The sequence below is a fragment of the Taeniopygia guttata genome, chromosome 4 (genome assembly GCF_048771995.1).
Source record: "Taeniopygia guttata chromosome 4, bTaeGut7.mat, whole genome shotgun sequence".
Taxonomy (NCBI): Eukaryota; Metazoa; Chordata; class Aves; order Passeriformes; family Estrildidae; genus Taeniopygia; species Taeniopygia guttata.
The window spans coordinates 22,915,350-22,936,414 of NC_133028.1; the positions used below are offsets into that span (position 1 = coordinate 22,915,350).

Here is a 21,065-nt window from a genome sequence, read left to right on the forward strand (position 1 = left end):
AGAAACTAAACACTCACGCTTTTTGTTACAAGTGTGAAACCTGTCACTACGCGGCTGAGAGACGTCACCGTGCTAGCTGTGGGCGATCCCCCGCCGTTCCTGAACTCACTCCCGTACCGAACCCAGCAGCGCGGCTGGGCTGGCACCGCACAGCTCGGCCGCCCCTCCCTCGCTGGTTTCCCGGCCGGTTTGCGGGGCGGAGCCGCCCTCAGCCCGCAGCCGGCCGGGGCGGGACCGCGGGCCCCGGGCGGGCAGGGGAAGGGGAAGGGGAAGGGACGGGGGCGGTGCGGCGCCTCCTCCCGGGCTGCGCTTCCCCCCGCGGCCGGGGAGCGGCGCTGTGTCCCCGCGGCGCACGCCCCGCCCGAGCCTCCCCGTTCCGCGGCCGCAGCCCCGCGCCCACCGCTGGCGGCAGCGAGCTGAGCTGAGCCGAGCCGGGCCGAGCCGAGCCGAGCCGCGCGAGGTAACGGCCGGCGGGGTCTGGCGGCGGGGCCGGGGAGGAGCTTCGCCCTCCCCCCGCTCCCGATAGGGCGCGGAGCTGTTCGCCGCGGTCTCCCGGGGGCGGGAAGCGGGCGGCCCCTGCGACGCGTCCCGTATGGCGGCGGGCCCGGTGGACCCGTCCCCGGCGTCACTGCAGAGGAGTTGCCTGCGGGTGGGAGGGAAGGCAGCGGGGCGGGGGCGGCGCAGCCTGACCCAGCCGCGGGTCGTCGCTGGCACGGAGCGGCCGCGGCAGTGTGGTCGCGGACGGGCCCTGCCGCCGCCGCTCGGGCCTGCTCTCGCCTGCTCTCGCCGGGGCCTCCGTGTGGCCTTGGCGCTCGCTGCCGCTGTGGCGAGCGCCGCGGTGCCGGCGGCCTGCCCCCCTCCGCCCGTCACCGAATTGCCCGGCCTTCTGCAGTAATCGCGACTGCTGCCCTGCCTGCAGCTGTGGCCGCTGAAGGAAGGGTCAGGGCCAGCGAGGCGGTGGGAAGGCTTCGGCCGCCCGCCCGCAGCAAGCAGTGCGGAGTGCTTGTGAGCTTCATCTCGCGGAGAATAGAGCCCGCAAGAGAAACTGACCCCGTTCAAAATGAAATCAAAGTATTCTAAGGGCCTGTTCGTTCTTAACAGTCGAGAACCGCTGAAACGTGTTTATCGTGAGGCTGTTTGTAGCGTGGTATACCTCCGTGCTTTGGACAGGATTTGCAGTTTGCTGATCAAGTACCATAAGGTCACTGGGGCTTTGGACGAGTTTGGCTTCAAAAGCGAGAAAAAAAGTTCATATTTACCAGTACTTTTCTTAACTCGTATACTGAAAGACTAAGGACAGTGTGACTGTTAAGAGACACTTATGTACTATTTATGCAGGGCATTGGCAAAGTTTAGTCTGTATCTTTGTCTTGTGGAAGAACTGTACAGTGAAAAGTTGAGAATAACAACTCAAAATGAAAACTTTTAGAGTTTTAGAGAACCCATCTCTAGTTGTGATTTGAGAGCCAAAGGCTGAAATATAAATGGAGAAAATGACAGAGGCAGAAAGTTTTAACCCTCATTCTTCCCGACACAGTCACCCTGACTGGGACTGGACTTGCTTGTGTCACATGTTTGCAGCACGTGTTTGCAGTTCGGGTTCCTGTAGACTGTGTGAAGGACTGGTCAGGAAAATTTAACAGCATCAAAGTATGTCTTAAAATCCTGTATTTTATTTTTCAATAAATACAGGGCTTTTTTCTTACTGTCTCTTGGTTTTTGTTTTGTTTTAGCTCTGGAGTTGCCCTCTATTTCTTGTTGCACTTAAAAAAACCCAACTCTTCCTCAGTTGTATTAGCATTAATGCTTTTTATCTGGGGAAGCCACTGCTATAGAGGGACTATAAAAATGTTACATTAGGGGCTTTGGAGGATTTTAGGTCTGAGGTGTTGCACAGTCTTTTGTTTCTCACTCCTACCTGTGTACTGATTTGTAATTATGCTAAGTGGCTGACACAGTCTAATTATTATTTCAGGAATGTTTATAGATGCAGAAGAACTCTATTAAAAATAATAATCCTTGAATTTTAAGAAGTTGTTGCCTTAGTTATTCTCACAAAGGCTCTGCTACTATAAAAATGCCAGTAGGGCATTAATTAGCTGTCAGTTATACTGCCTGTCAGAATTGAATAAGGCTGAGTTTTGAATAGTCTCTGGAAGCATGGTATGGGCAAATTGCAGCTCCAGGACTGCTGGAGTTCTCTTTCCTGTTTCCAAACACCTTTCTGTGACTCGTAGTGGGGAATTGGAATAAAACCTTAAGCAGTAGTACTAATGTTAGGCGTGGAATTGCAGAACCAACAACATTGCCACAAGACTCATCTTTGTTTCAGCCTGCAGCATCGCTTCAGAGACTGGGCATAGGTCACAGTAACACAGCTGGGCTGTGTCGAGTCTGCACTGGGGACAGCTGAGGTAGCCCAAGAGCTCAGCATCCTAGAAGGTCTCTCCTCAAAGCTAAATTTGCCGTGGGAAGCCCTTTCTTCAGCCTGCTTTATTGGGCTGTGAGCTGTATGGGAGAAGGACATAGAAGGGAAGCTATAAAAGGATCAAATATCTCTAAACACCCCCAGAAGTGGAAAGACATTTTGCAGATACTCAAGTTTACTATTTTCTGAAAAAAACTCTACAAACTCAAAAAAACCCCAAACAACCCAAGCAACAACCTTCTTCACTTAAACTAGGAGAATACCTGGTTGTTTGTTTATTTTTTTTTTCATGCTGCATATCTGCACTCTTCATAATACTTGCATATTTTTGCCAAAATCCAAGCTTTGTCCTTCAGCGCACAGCAAAAGGAAGTTCCTTTCAAGCAGACCTGGTGGTGAACACACTCACTGGTAGCTTTCCTCCTCCCACATCACTGCTTTAATCATGTACATCCAGTAGATTTGATTATCTCTTTCTGGGAACTCTATGAAAGGGCTCTAGCAGGAGTGGCTTTGTGTCTTGAAAGGAAACTGCACAATGTGGAATTTCACAGCTGTCACCTGTGAAACACTAGGTGACTTCCACTGCAGGTTGACTTCTCATGACTTGTCATGTGCAGAAAAGTTTTTGAGTCCTTCCTAGCAAACATGGCTCTGTTCTTCAGCAGGCTGTGTTTGCTTCATAAACATCTACTTCAGATGAGTTTGTGCTGGGTTTGTACTCTTGAACTATGTATGTAGTTGGATAAAGCTTTTGTTTTGTTCTCAAAGGAATACTTATTTTTTGCAGCAGCTTCAAAAGACTCTGTCTGACCTGGGACTTAAAAATCACAAAAGTGGAAAAAAATCCTAGAACAGATTGCATAAAGCAAGTGTATACAAGTTAGTTAGGAATTAGACCTATTTGTCAGTGTCTTGCACTTCGATAGATCTTGATATGACAAAGGAGGATCTTTGTTAAAACTGTTGAACAAGATCTTGGAACAACCAGTGGGAATAACACAGAGTGCAAGAACGAAAGAGTAGAAAAGATCCTTGAAGTGTTTCCAGAAGCACTGTCATTAGCTGGCTATGGATTTCACATTCAATAACGAATGGCCTGTTCCCTTGCTGACTGCTGGCAGAAATAGAAGAGCACAAAAGGCTCCTAAACCATCTCCTGCACTTACTGAGAAAAATCTGCTGGAAGGCATTTCCTGTTTTTTTCTTTCCTTTTTTACCTGCTGGTTTTTAGAGGGGGGACTCAAACATTGTCCAAAAAGAGAAAAGCTTTTTTTTAAATAAATACTAGAAAGTAAAATGAGTTGATCTCAGTTTGATTTCATTGGCTGCTTTTCCTCTCGTGCTTGTATTTAAATACTTAATAGTTTTTTTCTTCACTTAAGAAACCTCAAAGTGCAAATGAACAGATGTGGAAATTACCTTTGTTGGAAGGTTGTTGTGTAAAATAATTGAATGGCTTTTCAGCTTTTTCTGGTATGATTTTTCTGAAGCCACTTTGTTGAGGTGAATAACTTTCTATGTCTGCAACGTGGCCTTTGTTTTGTAAATTTGGATTCTCATCAGGTTCCTGCTTAAGTGAAGTGCTTTGTGTGTTTTGATAACAGTTTTAAATTCTTTGGAGCAGTGGAATGAAGTTAGATGTAAAATGTGAGATGGGTATCTCCATTTCTTGTGAAGAGTATTTAGGCCATCAACTTGTCATGTTTAGGTGTGTGACAGAGTAGTTGTTTCAAATTCTTTACCTAATTTAGGTATACGTGTTCATTTGATTTTGGTGGTTTTTTGTGTGTTTGGGGATTTTGTTGTTGATGTTTATTCTTTATTTTATTTTGTTTGGTGATTTTATTGCTGTTTGGGGTTTTTTAAAGTTTTTTGGAAGCACAACACTTGTGAGGAGTAAGCTCTAGGCTAATATGTAAACTGGAATTGTCAGACTTTGAGTATATCTAACATCTTTGGTATGTACACAATGGATTAGGAGTTGGCAGATGCTTTGATGAATTGCAGTTCTTTAGCATCAGTAGGACTTTACAAATAAGCTGTGTAAGTAACATAATCTTATTTTGATGTGCCAGATTTTATTTGCCTAATTTCCCACATGATGGAATGAATCTAGTCTTCACCAGCATGGATATGTAAACCTTTTCACGATGGTTAAGAACTGTGGTGAAGAACCAAGTGGAATGACAAGTGAGGAAACTTACATTTATTTCTAGCTTATTTTTCTGCTATGTTATTTCTTTACCTGATGTAAGTCAGCTTTTTTTGATATGAAGTAATCTAAAAACTTAAATCAGGTAGATGTTCTTATCCTTAGGAATACTTATATTTGAGCTTAGCTTGAAATGTTTGGTACTTATTTAAGATATTAGCTGTGCTTAATCTACTCAATTACTATACAATACACTATTAAGTGTATTGCTCATTGTTAAAACTGCTTAAAGTGAGAAAACCACAAATTTTAATTTGTATTCTGATTATTCCTTTGTCAGGAGGAAGCAGCCACTTCTGCTGACATCTGATTTGTATATTAGAAAGTATGGTTTCCTGACAGAAGAGTGCATTATAGTTTGTAACAGCAGATCTTTATTAAATGTGCCGTCAGTGGTGGTTTTGGAAAGATGAGAAAGGACCCACTGTGGGGCAACTTAGTGAAGCTAAAGATGTAAGTTCTGTGCCATTGCTATTTTATATGTATTACAAATAGGAATTTTTTTTTCAGTCCCAGCTTGTAAGTATATATGTGCATGTGTTTATTTGTTTTTTTTTTTAAATGCGGGAAGCTTCACATGGCTGTTACATGATAAATATTTTATATAATTTGAAATCAAGAAATTGTTCAAAAACCCCAAAAGTAAACCAAACCAAAAAGCTGTCACCACCACCAAGCAAAGCCAAACCAGCCTCTTTCATATAGGAATTAACTACCTTAAAGCATTCAGAGAAGTTAAAAAATATATACAAATTGGGCAGCTTTGTGCATATTGTTTGACTCTTGTGTTATGTCAAGGCTAGAGACTTCCTCTGTACTTAAAAAATGAAGAGAAGTAATACTGATTAATTATTTGCCATTTGAACTTGGTCACAGTTAAACCAGAAATGTCTCATGCTGCTTAATACTTTTTGTAAACATTCAGTGGTTAGAATACCTCTCTGATCTGTTTGATTAAAAAATAAGGCCTTGTAATGATCTCAAAAAACTTTATTTACTGCTGATGGTTTCCTAATGCAATCTCTTTGATTCAAAGAGTTTTCTGAATACTTTTGGTATCAACTATAACTCAGTTAGAAAGCAGTTTAGTATTTTTCTTCCTCTATTCTATGTGTTCTGCCTGCTCTTGAATACTACCTATTTACTTCTTTTCCTATACTTGAAATGTTATGTGTAATAGGACTTGCAGCCAGAGCATGTTTTTCAGCAGCATGCCCTTGCAGGATTGATCATTATAAGAGAGCTGGATTCAAGCACTGACAACACTTGAAGTGTTCTGCTTAAAGTCTATTGCTGCACAGTAATGTCAAGGTGCATGAATAACTTTCTCCCTTGCAGGATCTTTCCTTTGTCACTGAACCTCTTTTACTGAGGAACAATCATATTTTTTTTAGCACTGGCAACATTGTTTAAGTTAGGACGACCTTTTCTACTGGCTAGAGGATGAATCAATTAGATACAGAAGTTTGAAAAACAAGACCCGCTGTTGTTGAATACTTCTTCATGACAGTGAAGAATGGTATAAGGATGGCTAATCAGAGAGGTGAATCAAAAAAAAGTGTGATGAAAAAACCAGCTGCAGTTGTCCCAGCTCAGTCTGGTCAATTAGTATTTTTCACTATGGTTTCTCCTTTATTTTTGGAAGTCTGCTTCTTCCTTTTCCTGAGTATTGTTTTCCTTGTCATACATTTCAGATTACCTTGACCTTGTTATTGTTTCAGACATCCGTCTGGTTTGTCCGTCTAAACTCCATATACACATGATGGAAACTCCTGGGATCCTAGAGTTGTCTGTTTTGATTTCATAAATTTCTATGACTTGAGAACATAACAGTCAGCATTCTGCTAAATATTCACAGAATCACACAATCACAGAATGACAAGGTTGGAAGAGACCTTCAAGATCAAGTCCAACCTGTTCCCTGACACCTCAACTAAGCCATGGCAATCTCTTGGTTGTTGGAAGAGATTGATAGAGGATAATGGAGAAGTGCTATTTGAATCTGACACTAATCTGGCATTGTCATTTGTATGCCAGTGATCCAGGGAGGGAAGAACTAAATGAAAATGGAAGTGCTGACATTTATTTATCTGCAAATGTTGAATTGATCATCACTGGCAAAATATCGTGTTTTATATACCAAGTATTTTATGGCCTACTCAGTAATTCTTATTGGTAAATAGAGACTCTACTGTAATTTCGTATTTCTAAGCCTTACTAAGGTTTGCTTCTGAATAATAATTTGTAAAAACTACAAATTAGTTTATTATGCTCATCACAAGAATTCAACAGAGCCTTGATACTATATAAATAAAAAAGGGAGACCATGCTGTACTCCATGCTTGTATTTCCATTAATAAATGCTTTCCTTTTCTATACAAGATTAATGCAGTACTTGCAGTTATTATAAGTGCTGTAATGTTGTAACTAGATGTGTTCAAAGGCTGCACGGCAGAAGTGGGGGGGGTGTGGACAGAAGCCTCTTCTTGCTTTATGGTGTATAGAGTTGTAAAGTGTTTTTAACAATTAAAAAAAACTTCACACAGGCTGAGGCACTTCTGGATGTCATTTGGTTCAACCCAGCAAACAAATCAAGCAGGAGTGCCTGAAACAGCCTGGTTCAAACAGGGCTATTTGTTCAGGTTTTGAGGATATATGGGGTTGCAGACTCCACAACCTCTCTGCCATTGTTTGAACACTGAAGAACTCCTGTTTATTCTTAAAATATCTTGGGTGGGGGGAAGCAGTGAAAAACTTCTGAAAGATTTGGTAACATGTTACATCTTCCAGTCCTTTCATAAGAGGAGTAGTTTCTGAATGTTAACTGAATGTAGATGTTCCATAATGTTAACTGACCTTCAGTAGCAGAGGAATATTTGTGAACTGGCCACCTGGCAGTGCAAACTTTACTTTTCTGGATTTCTATTTTGAGCTACATTCTATTTGTTCTCTCTTCCAGACACAGATTCTGTGGAAAATTAGGCTGCTCTAGATGTCAGCCATTTGAAAAGAAAAAAGGCAGACATCTAGAAAATGCTTTCCTGTATGCTTATGTATGTTTTTAATCTGTTAGCTACTTAAATAGAAGATGTGGAAATGTGATTATATATTTCATTAATTTTTTTTTTTTTAATTCCAGGTCTGCAATTTCTTGTTTGCTGTATCCCAGTTAGGAGAGTTTTTTTTTGTGATTTTTGGGCTTGGTGCTGGCAGCCCCATGTGAACAAACCAGAACAAAAAGCACGCTGGGTATAAGAAAACAAAATGCCACGAAAGAGGAAAACTGGTGGGAGTCCTTCTCAGAGGAATGGGAATTCTGACAGAACTGCTGTTGCTGTGTGCCCGGGGGACCCAAGCCACTTAGTGGCACAAGCAATGCATTCTGTCAATAAGGAAGAGCTCTTCAACAGCATGTCAGAGATGTTTTCTGACCTAGATCCTAGTGTGGTTTATATGGTTCTGTCTGAATGTGATTTTAAAGGTAAATAATATACAGCTGACATTACAGTTTTGTTTCACATAAGATAGCTCTTAACTGATGCAACTCCAGGAAAGTTGGTGTGGGTGTTGTAATCATATTTGTGAGTTTAACTTTTTATAAGTAGGGGAGTAATAATATTTTGAAATTTTACAACCATGTAAGATTCTACAAGTTTAACAATGTTTCTGTGAGCCTGGTAAATGGAACAATGTGCTCCATAAATGGAGGTACTGTTTAGAGTGTATTATTCTGTGACACAGAGCAGGCAGTGGTGGAGCTGTGAGGAGAACCTGATTTTTCCAGTTAGTTTCTGTGCCATATCTGCAAGATGCCTAAGCTGTTTTTGCAGGAGGAGTATTTTATGTTCTAGATCGTAATTTTTTGATGGTATGCCATATGTGGTCCTGGCAGCATTTGCTTTTCCTTGAATACTTGACCTGAGCTTTTGTCTTACATTTATTTTGCATTGTCATCTTGTTGTGTGCACTGAGGATTAGTTTCTGCAGTATAAATTTTGTTTCCCATGTTTAGTTCTCTGCACCTTTGCTGGAACTAAAGCAAGGAGCTAATTTCTTACCCTACACTCTGCCAACCTACATACCCAACTCTGCTGGCAGACTATTTTCATATTTATGCCCAGTCCATTCCATTCTTCTGTGGTTTTAAAATTCCTCTATATGCAAGGTTATTTGCTTATGAGAAAAGTACTGCATGAGGTACAGGGGAATAAGCCATATATGGAGCATTTAAATTAATTTGTATTCATATGATCAGATGTGATTAAGTGAGATTATTGTAAGAATGTGTGCTAAGAAAGCAGATTTTGGCATTTTTTTATATGTATGAAAGCTAGATAACTATTAAAAGGACTGTTTTTATTATCTAAATTGTACAGAGTTTACAACTTAAGAACAAATGTGAGAGTGCTGTTATAATTGTTGTTCATTTTAAAATGGAATTTGATGGAATTACTGATTCATGCTCTAAACTCTTAATAAAGATTCAACCTTTATCATAATAACAATTTTATGTAAGGTCATTGGAGAACGCAGTAAACATGTAGAGTTCATAACCTTGTACTGTAAACAGTAGTTTAAAAATGGAAAGGTTAGCATATTTGAGTGCTAATAAGTTGTTTTCATGCAGTAGAGAAGCTGGAAGGATGACAAAGAATTTGTTTAATGAGCTCAGACAGAGTCATACTTAAATGAGCTTAAAGTTTTTGCTACACTGTCCTTCAGGAAAACAGAAGCTTAGCTTTAGGGCTCAGATGATGTTTGTGCCTGCTTTTCATTTTGTTCATGTTGATCACTGGCACCCTCTACTCAATTTAGTGGCTTTACAAAGAATTAATGCAAATACTGGATTTTTCAGGCTATGTTAGATAGGACATTTAAAAGTGGGCCATAGTGAACATACTTTGCATACTTCTAGCTCTTTCATCCTTTGTAGAGTTTATAATTTATTTTACACTATTTCAGCTATATTAGATTAGAAATAAGTATCCATTTAAACATCCAGCTCTGATATTTTTTTCCAGTTAAAATTTGTAATTTTAGACAGCATTTCCATAGTAATTTTTAAGTTTATTAGGTTGTTATTTTTCAATATGTTTGTATTGAGTTCTGCCTTTATTTCTAAAGAGAAATGGATCAAGGGAGTTTCAGAATCTATATTTAAAGGTGAATTGCTGAACTGTCTTTTGGTTGTTTCTTTAGTTGTAATAAATGTTTCCTCAAGTAAAGAATTGCATGCGCATCAGCTTGGGTTTGTTTAATTGACCATGCTTTGTTCTGTTTCTCTTACCCAACAGTGGAAAATGTTATGGATCATCTTCTAGAGATGTCCACCCATGCCAAAGGAGCAGCATCTTCAAGAACCTTAGGTTTTGATTTAGCAGCGTCATCATTACCTCTTGTTAATCAGCAAAGATCTATTGCAAATGAAAGAATGGGGGAAGGTACTGCAGCACATAGTTACTCTGGAGCAGCAGTAGAAAAGGTCCTGTCACCTGGTGTGCTGACTGGAGAACTGGATTCCCTGCTAGGAAATGCCTTTCAGAGTTACAGCTTGACTGAGGAATTGCCTAATTCTGGAAATGACCAAATAGTACATGAGCACCCTATGGAACAGGATGGTTTTACCAAATTTCCTGAGTGGGAAAATCCTGATTCGGTTTGCAATGTCCTACTTTTTCCACAGCAAACAGAGACAGATACGGAGGTTTTAGAAAACTTCTGCTGTTCCCAGCCACCAGTGAGTCAGCTTAGCATCCAGACAAGCTCACCATCTGCACCAGACAGTTTTTCAGAGATACTGGAAGATTCTGATTTGTTGGAAATACATGGTCAACATGATGTGGCTTCAGAAGTATATAAACTATCAAGTGGAGAAATACCGTGTGAAAATTCTGATCAGACACAAGATACTGTTTTGGATCAAACTAGTGTGCCTGCTGCTTCTTGTGAGTCCTCCCAAAGACCTATGGAACTTGGAATAGCTGATACTGGAGATCCTAATTCAAGGTGCCTGGAACAACACGAAGATGCAGTGGCTGACTTTAGCAGCTGCCAGAGTGCGTCTTTTCCAGAGGCATATATTTCTCCTGAAACATCCAGTTTCAAAACACAAAAACGTGTAGATACTCAGCAAACTCAGCAGGGTTATAACTTAAATTTTCCTACACCATCAGGTCGATCTCAACAACACTGGAATCTCATGGCTCCTGTATTTTATCCATCCAGTGGAAGTCACAGCTTTGTAATTCCTGTGGCTGTCAGTCCAGGGCAGTGGAGACCTGTTTCTGACTGTAGAACTTCGGAAAAAGGACTTTTTCTTTCCTCCCCAGTGGTTTCAAATGCCTGGGATGGCAGCTGTTCTCTGAAGGTATGGGGAAATCAAGATAGAAACTCAAAATTGAGCCTCCCGCAAGCACAGCAACCACGTGTTTGTCACATGATGAGAAAAAAGATGCAGCTAATAGGTCAAGTACTTGTTCTTCTCAGAGGTGTTCCAGGATCAGGAAAATCATATTTGGCAAGGTAGAACATTTATATTGTGAGCTTCTAAAAAAAAATTGCTTAATTGTGTACAGGATTTGGCATAGGCAGAGACAGTTTTCTGACACTTGTAAATAGTAATGCGTAAACCCTAATTGCAAGCTGCACAGTACACACAGTGTAATGGATAATAGTAACTGCTGAGAGCAGAGTTGCTTGCAGGTCCTTTCCTAGTGGAAATTGAAATAGGAATGATGAGCTTTAGCTTCTATCACTGAACAAAGGAGTTTGTCAGCAGAGCATAATTTCTGTAGTGTTAGATCTGCTGTATTCTTTCAGTCCCAGTTTAGAGTGTTTTCTTTGAATAACACTGATGGAAATATGCCAGCTCTTTACAGGCAGAAATTCCCCTTTCACTGTGTGACTTTTATTGTATAAGTAGTATATGTGAAGCTTCTTGGGGGAATTCTTGATTCCTTTTCTTACTCTCTGAAAGCCTAGATTGAACTAAGACTCCTTTTGACTGACACCTGAAACATGGGATGCAATTAAGACAGGATATTTGTCAGTGTGAAAATATGTCACTACATGAAGATGGAAAAATATCTCCCTTGATGTTTTGAAATGAGAGACTTGTAGGGAAACTATGTCAGCTCTCTCCCCTAGATAATCCCTAGCCTTTGGAAAAAAATGAAGGAGGGAAATTATTATAGATCATATTTGCTTGGAGGTTGATTTTTTTCCCCCTCCTCTTACCTCCATTTACTGCTTCCATTCCAAATAATTTTAGTTTTGTGCAAGAGACTAAAAAAAAAGTGTGTATGGTAGTTAGTAGACATTGCAGCCTGGGAGAAGAAGGGGAAAAAGCTGTTTATTTCTTGATCTTTGACAGGAATTTGCTTAAGGATAATCCAGGTGGAATCATTCTTAGTACTGATGATTACTTTTACAAACATGGACAATACCATTATGATCCTGGTTGCTTAGGGGAAGCACATGACTGGAACAGGAAACGAGGTGAGCTATAAATAAGGGATTAGATTGCTCACAGTTCAGTGCTTGTATGCTGTTTAAAAATCTGCTTGGCTTGTTACATGATAAGCATTTATCCCATCATAGAAGTAATTTTTAATATGTGTGGAAAAAATATGAGCACAAACTCAGAAGTCATCTGTTCATTGTGTGTTTTGCAATTAGAAATGCCACTGTCTTTGTCAAATGTATGTTTTGTCCTCAGATTTTATCATGGTATGTATTTTGGGTAGTGTCCTGTTTCTATTGTGGTTACCTACACCATCTCCCAGAAATATTTCTTCTGAGATGATCCATAGTATGCATATGCAGTAAGTAATGAGGATACAAATAATACACAGATATCTTCCTGCTCTTAGTTATATTTTTTTTTCTCTTGTACACAAAATTGTTGTCAAGTTTAAACAAAATTATAAGAGCAAGAAGAATATATTTTTTTTCCCAATTTCATAATTGTGTGGGTTTTTTTTCTGACAGTGACCTGTGCTGAACTCGCCATAAAACAAGTCTTTTTAAGCTTTTACTTGCTAAATTTGAACCATGATCCCTTTTCTGCTCTCAAATTTCTACTAGTGGAAAAATGAAATAATAAATGTGGGATTCAGCAAGAACTGTGATTGTTCAGATGCATTGCAACATGGCTACAGAAACATGGTGCTGTGTCTCAAAGTTAGTGGTTCTATACATTTCGTTAATGTGCATTTAAATTACAATAATTCTTTTGGTTTTTCATATTTTATACAGTTTACAGAGTGGACTAATCTTAAGACTGTTATAAAGCCAAGAATTTTGTATGCAACAAAGAAGTCCACTTTAAGGTGATCATGTAGTTTTTTTAGTTTAATTTACTGATTGATTAGTCATCTTGATGCATTTTACATCTGCATTTTCATTCCTTGATTATCATACATATGTTAATTCAAAAGCTAGTGCCATATCTCAGTAGCTTTACATGTGAGGGGGGATTTTTGAATAAAGGGCCTTGAAACAGATCAAGCTATGGCAAGAGTTCATTACACAGTGGTTAATCATTATGGATTATCTACGTGAAAACAGAACAAATTTAGAGAATGAGTATTAATATGTTCACCCTATTGTAATGAAATTAACTGTATTACATTGTTTTGCACATGTGTATTTTTCAGCCAAAGAAGCGTTTGAAATGCAAATCTCTCCTATAATAATTGACAACACAAACATACAAGCATGGGAGATGAAGCCTTATGTTACTTTGGTTAGTATTACAATTTGACCAATGTGAAAAGGGATTATTGTCTAGCATGGCAACAACATATGTTTCAAAATGGGAGTGTCTTTCACAGTCTAGCTGCTATTCCACAAGGAAGTCTGGAGTTGCATGGAATCATATTGCCCAGTGTCATGTTGCGTTGCATGACTCACTGTCATTTGGTATATGAGCATTAACCTGGCCTAGTTAGCAAAAGCCAAAGCCAAGTGCTTTGTTTTTGGGGCCAAAAGCAAATGTTGTTGAAGAAATTGGATTTTGTTCCTCTTTTATATGATCAGTAAAATTAGAAGCTGCTTTAAAAATGCAGTCAATGCTAATGAATGAGTGATATGTGTTGCTCTGTAAAACTTGAAAACTCAGTTCCATTCTAAATACAATGTAGATGCAAATACCAATTGGAAGCTAGAATTACCAAATATTGCTAGCTTGCTTGAAGATATGCAGATTTTACTTAATACTTTTTGTTGAAGTGATCCCACCTTTTTACGTAATAGTTTTTAAATGGACATCAACACTTTCAGAGTCTAGGGCGTATTTTGCTGTTGATCATTGACCACATTGGTTGGTATTTAGAACAGCATTATTTTGTGAAATTGGTTCTGATTGACTGAAATAATACATTGCAAAAAAGTATTATAACATTGATCTGGGATTTCTCCTTGTCTGTTACAGAAACACAGCAGAGTGTAGTACATATAATTAATAGCTTTAGAGCAGATACCTTACATATGCTGCATGCGCTAATGGATTAATGAGCAGTGAGACTTTAACACTCATCATTTTGTTAATAAAGTGTTTATTTTATTATACTTGAATTTATTAGCAACTGTCAGATTAGCAGTTCTTTTGTAAGTTATGTCTTTCATTTTGCTGTATACTGAAATCAAGAGGCAACAAGAATTCTTGCAGAAGTGCAGTGTTTGTACAGTGATAAGAATTTTTTCTGGAAACAGGAGTGGGGAGAAGCAGCACAGTACTTGCAGTGTTTCTCCTGATTAGACTTTAGGCTCCTTTTCCCGTTACGATGAGACTGGACTATACAGGAGCCTTTTACTTGCAGCGTGGTCAAGTTTCCCATGTGGCAGGAAGGCTGTCCACAATAGCTGTGCTAATGTAACTGAATTGTTTGTTTTGGAGCTGGTTCACATCTTGTCAGCTCTGAATGTAAGTTGTGCCCTTTCCTCTGTCTTAGGTTGTGTAGACGTGTGCATGCTCTTGTCTGGAAAGAGGAGATGTTTTGCAGTATTGTCCCAGAGAAGACAGATCATGGCACACATTTAATTTTATTTTTTGAGATGCATATACTTTTTAAAAAAAATCTCAGTTTATATAAACCAAAGTGCAACACTGAACAAAAGTGTTGTTCCAAATGTTTAATAGGTATAAAAAATACAAAAATCAGCTTTGAAGAAGCAAACTAAGCATATAGTGTGCTTTTTCATAGAAGTAAGAAATGGGTGATGTGGCATGTTCTGGTTTATATTGTATCTCTTTTATTCAGGCTCAGCAGTTCAGATATGAAGTAGTGTTCCGAGAACCAGACACTTGGTGGAAGTTTAAACCAAAAGAACTTGAAAGGTAAGAATGTATAGGAAAATATAGTAGACAGTACTATATAAGGAAAACATACTAGACAGTATAAGCTATGATTTTAAAAAAGGTATAGTTTAGTACAGTGGCTAGTGAAGTAGCAGGGTGTCTGTCATACTTTTTGTGAAAATAAGTAGCTTTTTAATGATGTTTTGTGGACTTTTGTATGTATGTATTAAAAGATCTTTTTTGACTTCAGTTATGTGCAAAAGGTACAGTTAGAAATAGACACTGTGATGTTTTCATTATTAGAGTTCTTTGTATGTAAGGTATAGTGACTGTTCCTCTGGGTTACTGAGGTTGCAAAAATTATGTCAGGTTGGAGCTATTTTTGCATCCTGGTCTGTTGCTTTAGTTGACGTGTTTCTGCTGTCATGGAATTTAGTCAGCACCACATGGCCTAAGAGGGACAAACCTCTGTGCATCATCATTGTTGCTTACTTCTTCTTTAGCAGAACCTTCTATTATTTAGGGCTGAAATCAGCAAGACATAAACCCTATGGAAGTCAATAAAACATAATTAGAAAATTGGCTAGATGCCAGGTTCAAATGTTATGATCACTGTCCAAAGTGAAGGCTTATGTCCCTCTTGGGAGGAACTGCAGCTCTTTAATGTCCTTTTTATGAGTTGGATGCTGGGACAGAGTGCACTCCTAGCAAATTCAGAGGTGATACAGAACTGAGCAGGAGTAATTTATTCAGCCTTAAGCAGAGATCATTGAAGAATAATTTTGTTGTTTTCAGCTACCTTTAGGAAGTTTATAGAGAAGACTAAAAAGAGTTGTGCAGGGATAGGACAAACCGAACCTCATCAAGTTGGAACTCTAGATTACATAAAAGAAAGAAGCCAAACATTTACTTTAAAGGTGGTTGAGTACTGGAAGCGTTTGCCCAGAGAGTTTATAGACTTTCAGTCAGTTCAGATATTTTAAAGTTGGACAAAAAGCTCTGGGCATCCTGATCTAGCTGTACTTCCTCTGAGTGGGAGACTGAAGTATGGGACTGCCAGAGGTCCCTTCCAGCAGAACTTATTTTGTGGTTTTATAGTATCTGTTGTCATCTGAATTTGCATGTTTAGCTTAAGGTTGGCTGCTTTTTATGTGAGGTAAGGTACATTATTTTCCTTCTTAAAATAAAAGTTAAGCATTTTCTTCTGTATTTTCAATTTATCTTTTACTATCCTTGACAAGATTCAGTTGTTTTAGGTAGAACTGCAGGAGAACACAGTGCTAATTGATGCTTAACAGAGTTAGTGAAAATTTCTGGTCAAAGGGTGTCTGGAATAATAGGTTAATAGGTTTTCTTCAAGGCTTAATGAGTTCTTAATTTAGCAAAACCAAGGAAAGAAGACTGAATTCAAAAGTCTTCTGTACTGAGTTTGATATCCTGCATTGCTGTCAGGATCTGATATAATGTGTTTTCTGAAATTATTTGAGGAAGATGCATTATTAGTACAGTTTTAGATTTTAGATTATGCAAAACATCCAACTATAGTACAGGGAGACCAGATGGGGTAGAGAAGTGGAGCAGCAATTTGTCTGACATGTCCTGTTTGCAATGCCTTAGTGCATAGATACAGAAAGAATTGCTGTTTCACAGCTTTTCATCTGTCTCCCTGAATTCTTTGGTTAGTCTTTCTGTAAATTTATTTAATAATTCTCTTTTGTCGTTGTTATACACAAATCTGAAATGGCTTTATTTTTGTTTGTTTGTTTTCAATTCATAGGAGAAACATACATGGTGTATCTAAAGAAAAGATCAAAAGAATGTTGGAAAGGTATGAGCATTGCCTTACTGTTAGATCAATATTGGATTCTTCAGTTCCAGACAAATCAGAAGCTGCTGGTTGGAGTGAAGATCCTTGTCAGGAGGAAAGCCAGAGGTTAGCTTCTATCTCTAGCTTTGTAGCATCAAATAAAAGGCTAAAAATGTAGCCTTTTAGCTTCTTAGCAACAAAACCTGGGTAATAGTGTTGAACTATTGGTGAATGCATTAAAAAAGACAGTTAATAAAAAAAAAATCCCTACATAGTTTTCTTAATTTTTAAGAATTTCAGGATTTTCAGAAATGAGCAGTCAAGGGATCTAGTCAACTTCCAATGCTTTTGAAAACCTCCCGTTATGGCAGTGTTATTTTTCAAGAAGCCAGTCTTGACTGGCTTTCTTTTATCTTAGGAATGTGTTGTTGGATGTATGCAATAGATACAAAGCACTTGAAATCTACAAATTGTTTTTAAGAATGTAGTCCCAAATAAGAGCAAATTACTATTTCCAAGTTTGTATGTTGATATTAGATTATATCTTGATGGTAGAAGGTGGATTCTTTGTGCAGTAGTAACAGGTTTTACTTGCTCTTCAGTACACTTGATTTAAACTTGCCTGGGTTTCTGTTGGTTGTATCCAGGACTGTTCTTAGATGCCAGTCTGGACTGTGCTGTGTATTGCAGTGCATGGTGTCCTGCTCAGGAATGGCATTGCCCAGTTCAGTGCCCCCACTGAGACCCCCAAACCATACGCTGTTCGTTCGCTCCCCTTCCCATTCCTGCTCCAGCAACAACGTAAGGTGGTACAGAATAACCTCCATGTTCTGGCCAAAAGTGGGACACATAGGAAATCGGATTTTATTTCAGTTATTATTTCACTTGGACTTTGCATGTGTGAAGTATTTGAAATGATAATTAATGGAATGTAGTTGATTGTGAAAAATGGTTTGACAAGAAAAAGCACATTCTCTCCTAGTTAATTTCTAGGCTGTTATTAGCATTAAGCCAACAGGAGAGAGCAATAGTCATTAGATAAAAGTATATTTACCAGACTTGCTGATCTGAATGAGGAAGTGTCTGGCAGCAAAGTGCTTTGATACAAACCTGAATGCTGGAAATGGGATAGGGGGAGATTGACTCCTGGGAAAATGTCTTAGCCCTGTGCTCTAGTGAGAAGGGGATACTTCCTAAAGAAAGTTAATCTTTGCTTAGCTCCTTTTTTGTTGAGGAGTGTTGGAGTTACATCTAGTTATAAATTTGTTTCCCCCTCACGAGAAGTCTAAACTAGGTTAAACTCTAACTGGAGTTAAAAATGTGGACAAATGCTTTAAGAAGGTTTGAAATGGGTTTATATTTCATTCCGATTTGTCTTTCAGAAAGAGAGAGGCACATTCTGATGTAAAGGAAGAAGAATGTTTTGCTTCTGAGGTGGAGCCTATTGAATTAGCTAAAGTTGATAAAACTTCTCCCAGTATTTCTCTAACATTAGAAAGTAGTTGTGACCATGAGCATTTTCAGAAAGAAGAAAAAGAAATGGAAAATATCTCAGTAGAACACAATTCTGAGAACAGCACTGTTCAAGATAACTTGGAAATTAATTTATCAGATTGCATCAAAAGAGAGCTGCCCTTAGAGACGAAAGAAGAAAACGGATTAAAAACAGAAGAAAATACTGAAGCAGAAATGGATGAGGTTGAGGTGATTCCAGCTGAAGAGATTGTGAACTTACACACAGGTGGAGCTGAGGTACACAGTGATAATGACAGTCTCAAAGTTCAAACTGCAGTTGAACAATTGGGCAAAATATGTATGGAACCAAAATCAACCCAAACGAGTAACACGGTGGAACCAAGCAGTTTGGCTTTTGGCACATCAGGAGAGCCAGAACTACTAAACTTTCTGGGTGACTGGCCTGTGGAACAAACAATGGGACAGAGAGTCAAAAGATCTAGAAGACTAGAAAAATCTCCTCTGAAGAATGATAAGGAAGGTGAAACTCCCAGTCAGCAGCATTCTGAGATAGGCAAAGAGCAAGTGGGCCTGCCTGAGACATGTACTGTTGAGAAAGGACATGAGGACGAAAATCTACCCTGTAGCTGTTACTCTGTTAGTTCAGATAAAGCTGCACCAGAATTGCAAACGTTAGGATATTGGCCTGTCTCAGCCTCATTAGAACAGAGAGAGCAAAGGTCAAGGAGAATGAGAAAGACAAATCAGTGTGATGAAGACAGAAATACTGACGATGACACTAATATGAATGCTCTTGAAACTGTACATGTGATTCATGGGTCACCTATGAACACTGAAGAGCAACCAGATATAAGGAATTTGCCTGTGCACCAAGAGGAAATAGTAGCTAGTGAAATAGTAAGTGAGGAAAAATCCCAGCAAAGTAAGAGAACAAAGAAGCATCACAAATTAGCTCTCACTTTTACAAACAGCAGCTTGCCACTTCCCAGAGAAGAGGACCACTTGTCTAAACTTAACCTGGTAGAAGAGAAACAGGAAGCAAACTTACATAGGCAAAAAAGTAGCCATTCACAGACTGAATCACAGGACTTTGCTCTCCTGTGGAGATTAGAAAAGAAAATGCTTTTCCCTGAGAAAACAAAAGTATTGCATGGCAGGTTAGATGGCTTCAAACCCAAAGACATAGATAATGTCTCAGATTCTCAGGAAAATATACCCTATCGAGTTACATATGATAAAAGTACTTTTGTGGAGGAAAGTGAGCTTATCAATATCGATGAGTCTGAAAAACTAGATACACTCTGTAAGCTCTTTGAGTCTGTTTCATTTGAAGCTCTGAAAGATCTGTATGAAAGATGTAACAAAGACATAGACTGGGCCACAGGTCTACTGTTAGACTCTGATGAAAAGTTATGTAAAGTGGTTGATACTGAAAGCTTTCAGGTAAGCAAAGCTGAGCCAGTGGTCGCAGACCTTGATTTCAAGGCAAGTAAAAACTATGATGAGAATCAAAAAGACTGCAAACAAACCCCACAAGTATTTGGGGCTGGTGATACCTTTGAGACTTCAGAAGGCAAGGATTCATCACTCAACATTGCAGAAAGTAGGGCTGCCAAGACAGCTGTGACAAGTGCTGATGTTTCTGACTCATTCACTGCTACCTCATTGGAACTGAATAATTCTGTGGCTTCAGCCCCTAGAACTAACACAGGTAGCTCAGCAGCAGGTGTCGATGAGCTGTCTGTTCCAGGAAAGCAGAAGAGAGAGGGTGAGAGTCCTCCTGAAGAAATTGTAAATAAGCCATCACTTTTACAGCTTGATGCAGGTTTACCTCATGATCCTAACACAACTTCTACCAATTTGAAATCTGAATTAAACAACGAAAGTGACAGTAACCCTTCAGAAAGCAATGCCAAAAATTCCGAAGGGACTGGTTTGTTACTGGAAATGGATCATGCGCTTCTGGTTGGTCCTAGGAGCAATAAAGAACTGGAGCTAGATAAAGAAACTCAGGAGAATTCCAAGGAGATATGTGGTAAAGAAGAAATTGACACTCCAAGCTGGGCTGCAACTAAAGCCAAGAGACAAAGCCCTATGCCAGCATCACATGCAGCCTTCAGTATAGATTGCCTAGAACTGACATTGCCTCCTGAACTGGCACTCCAGCTGAAAGAGATATTTGGACCTGTTGGCATTGATGCAGGTATGATGTAATTATATACATGTTTTTATGGAAAAGAAATTATTTTACTAGGAAACCTTTCTTTGCCTGCGCTTTTTTCCCCTTCATGCTTGATATTTAGGGAATAGATTCCTGTAATTCCTCATGATTCTGGTGGTTGATGTTGTTAATGCAGAAATGAAACCAAGCTAAGCATGGCATACAATACAAGTGCAGTAGTGCTACCTTCTGCCTTTGTCTTTTTGTACATGCACATACTTCAAGTAAAAAGAAAATATATTGGCTTATTTGCATTCTGAGCAACAGGCCTTTGAGCTTATATTCAAACTCTGATGAGATATTCAGATGATAAGGAATATGCAAATTGTAGCTGATTAGGAAAGAAGAAAGGGAAAAAAACCTTCAGGCATCACTTAAGTTGGGGAACAAGAAGAGGGTTGGTTAAGGGAGATGAAATGTGGCTGTACTTAAAAGATGACAACAGACCTGTTTGCTGGCAGATTATGGTTAAGGAAGCCATAAGCAGCTTGAACATGCATCTTAAAAGTTAAAGGGTGATAGAAAAAGGAAAAAAGAAAATAGGAGGAATATACAGCTTGATGTTTTTCTCTCTTTTTTCCCCACACTTTTCCCTTTTTTTACTCATTTCCATCTTTC

The 21,065-nt window shown here is 39.2% G+C and overlaps 1 protein-coding gene across 9 annotated transcripts in view; it reads left to right on the forward strand.

Annotated features, from left to right (window-relative positions):
* The first annotated feature begins 345 nt into the window (after positions 1-345).
* The window catches only part of N4BP2 (NEDD4 binding protein 2), a 46,155-nt gene continuing 25,435 nt past the window's right edge, over positions 346-21,065 (forward strand). For 7 of the 9 annotated variants that reach the window (XM_072928092.1, XM_072928093.1, XM_072928089.1 and 4 more), the window contains exons 1-9: positions 890-4,621; positions 4,924-5,096; positions 7,783-8,124; positions 9,938-11,165; positions 12,016-12,140; positions 13,301-13,389; positions 14,906-14,982; positions 16,721-16,876; positions 18,133-20,429. In XM_072928092.1, the coding sequence (XP_072784193.1) occupies positions 7,908-8,124; positions 9,938-11,165; positions 12,016-12,140; positions 13,301-13,389; positions 14,906-14,982; positions 16,721-16,876; positions 18,133-20,429 (4,189 nt within the window). In that variant the 5' untranslated portion in view covers positions 890-4,621; positions 4,924-5,096; positions 7,783-7,907. Of the gene's footprint in view, positions 461-889; positions 4,622-4,923; positions 5,097-7,782; positions 8,125-9,937; positions 11,166-12,015; positions 12,141-13,300; positions 13,390-14,905; positions 14,983-16,720; positions 16,877-18,132; positions 20,430-21,065 lie in introns of those variants that run through there. The other 2 variants (XM_072928091.1, XM_072928090.1) reach the window with 2 other exon arrangements.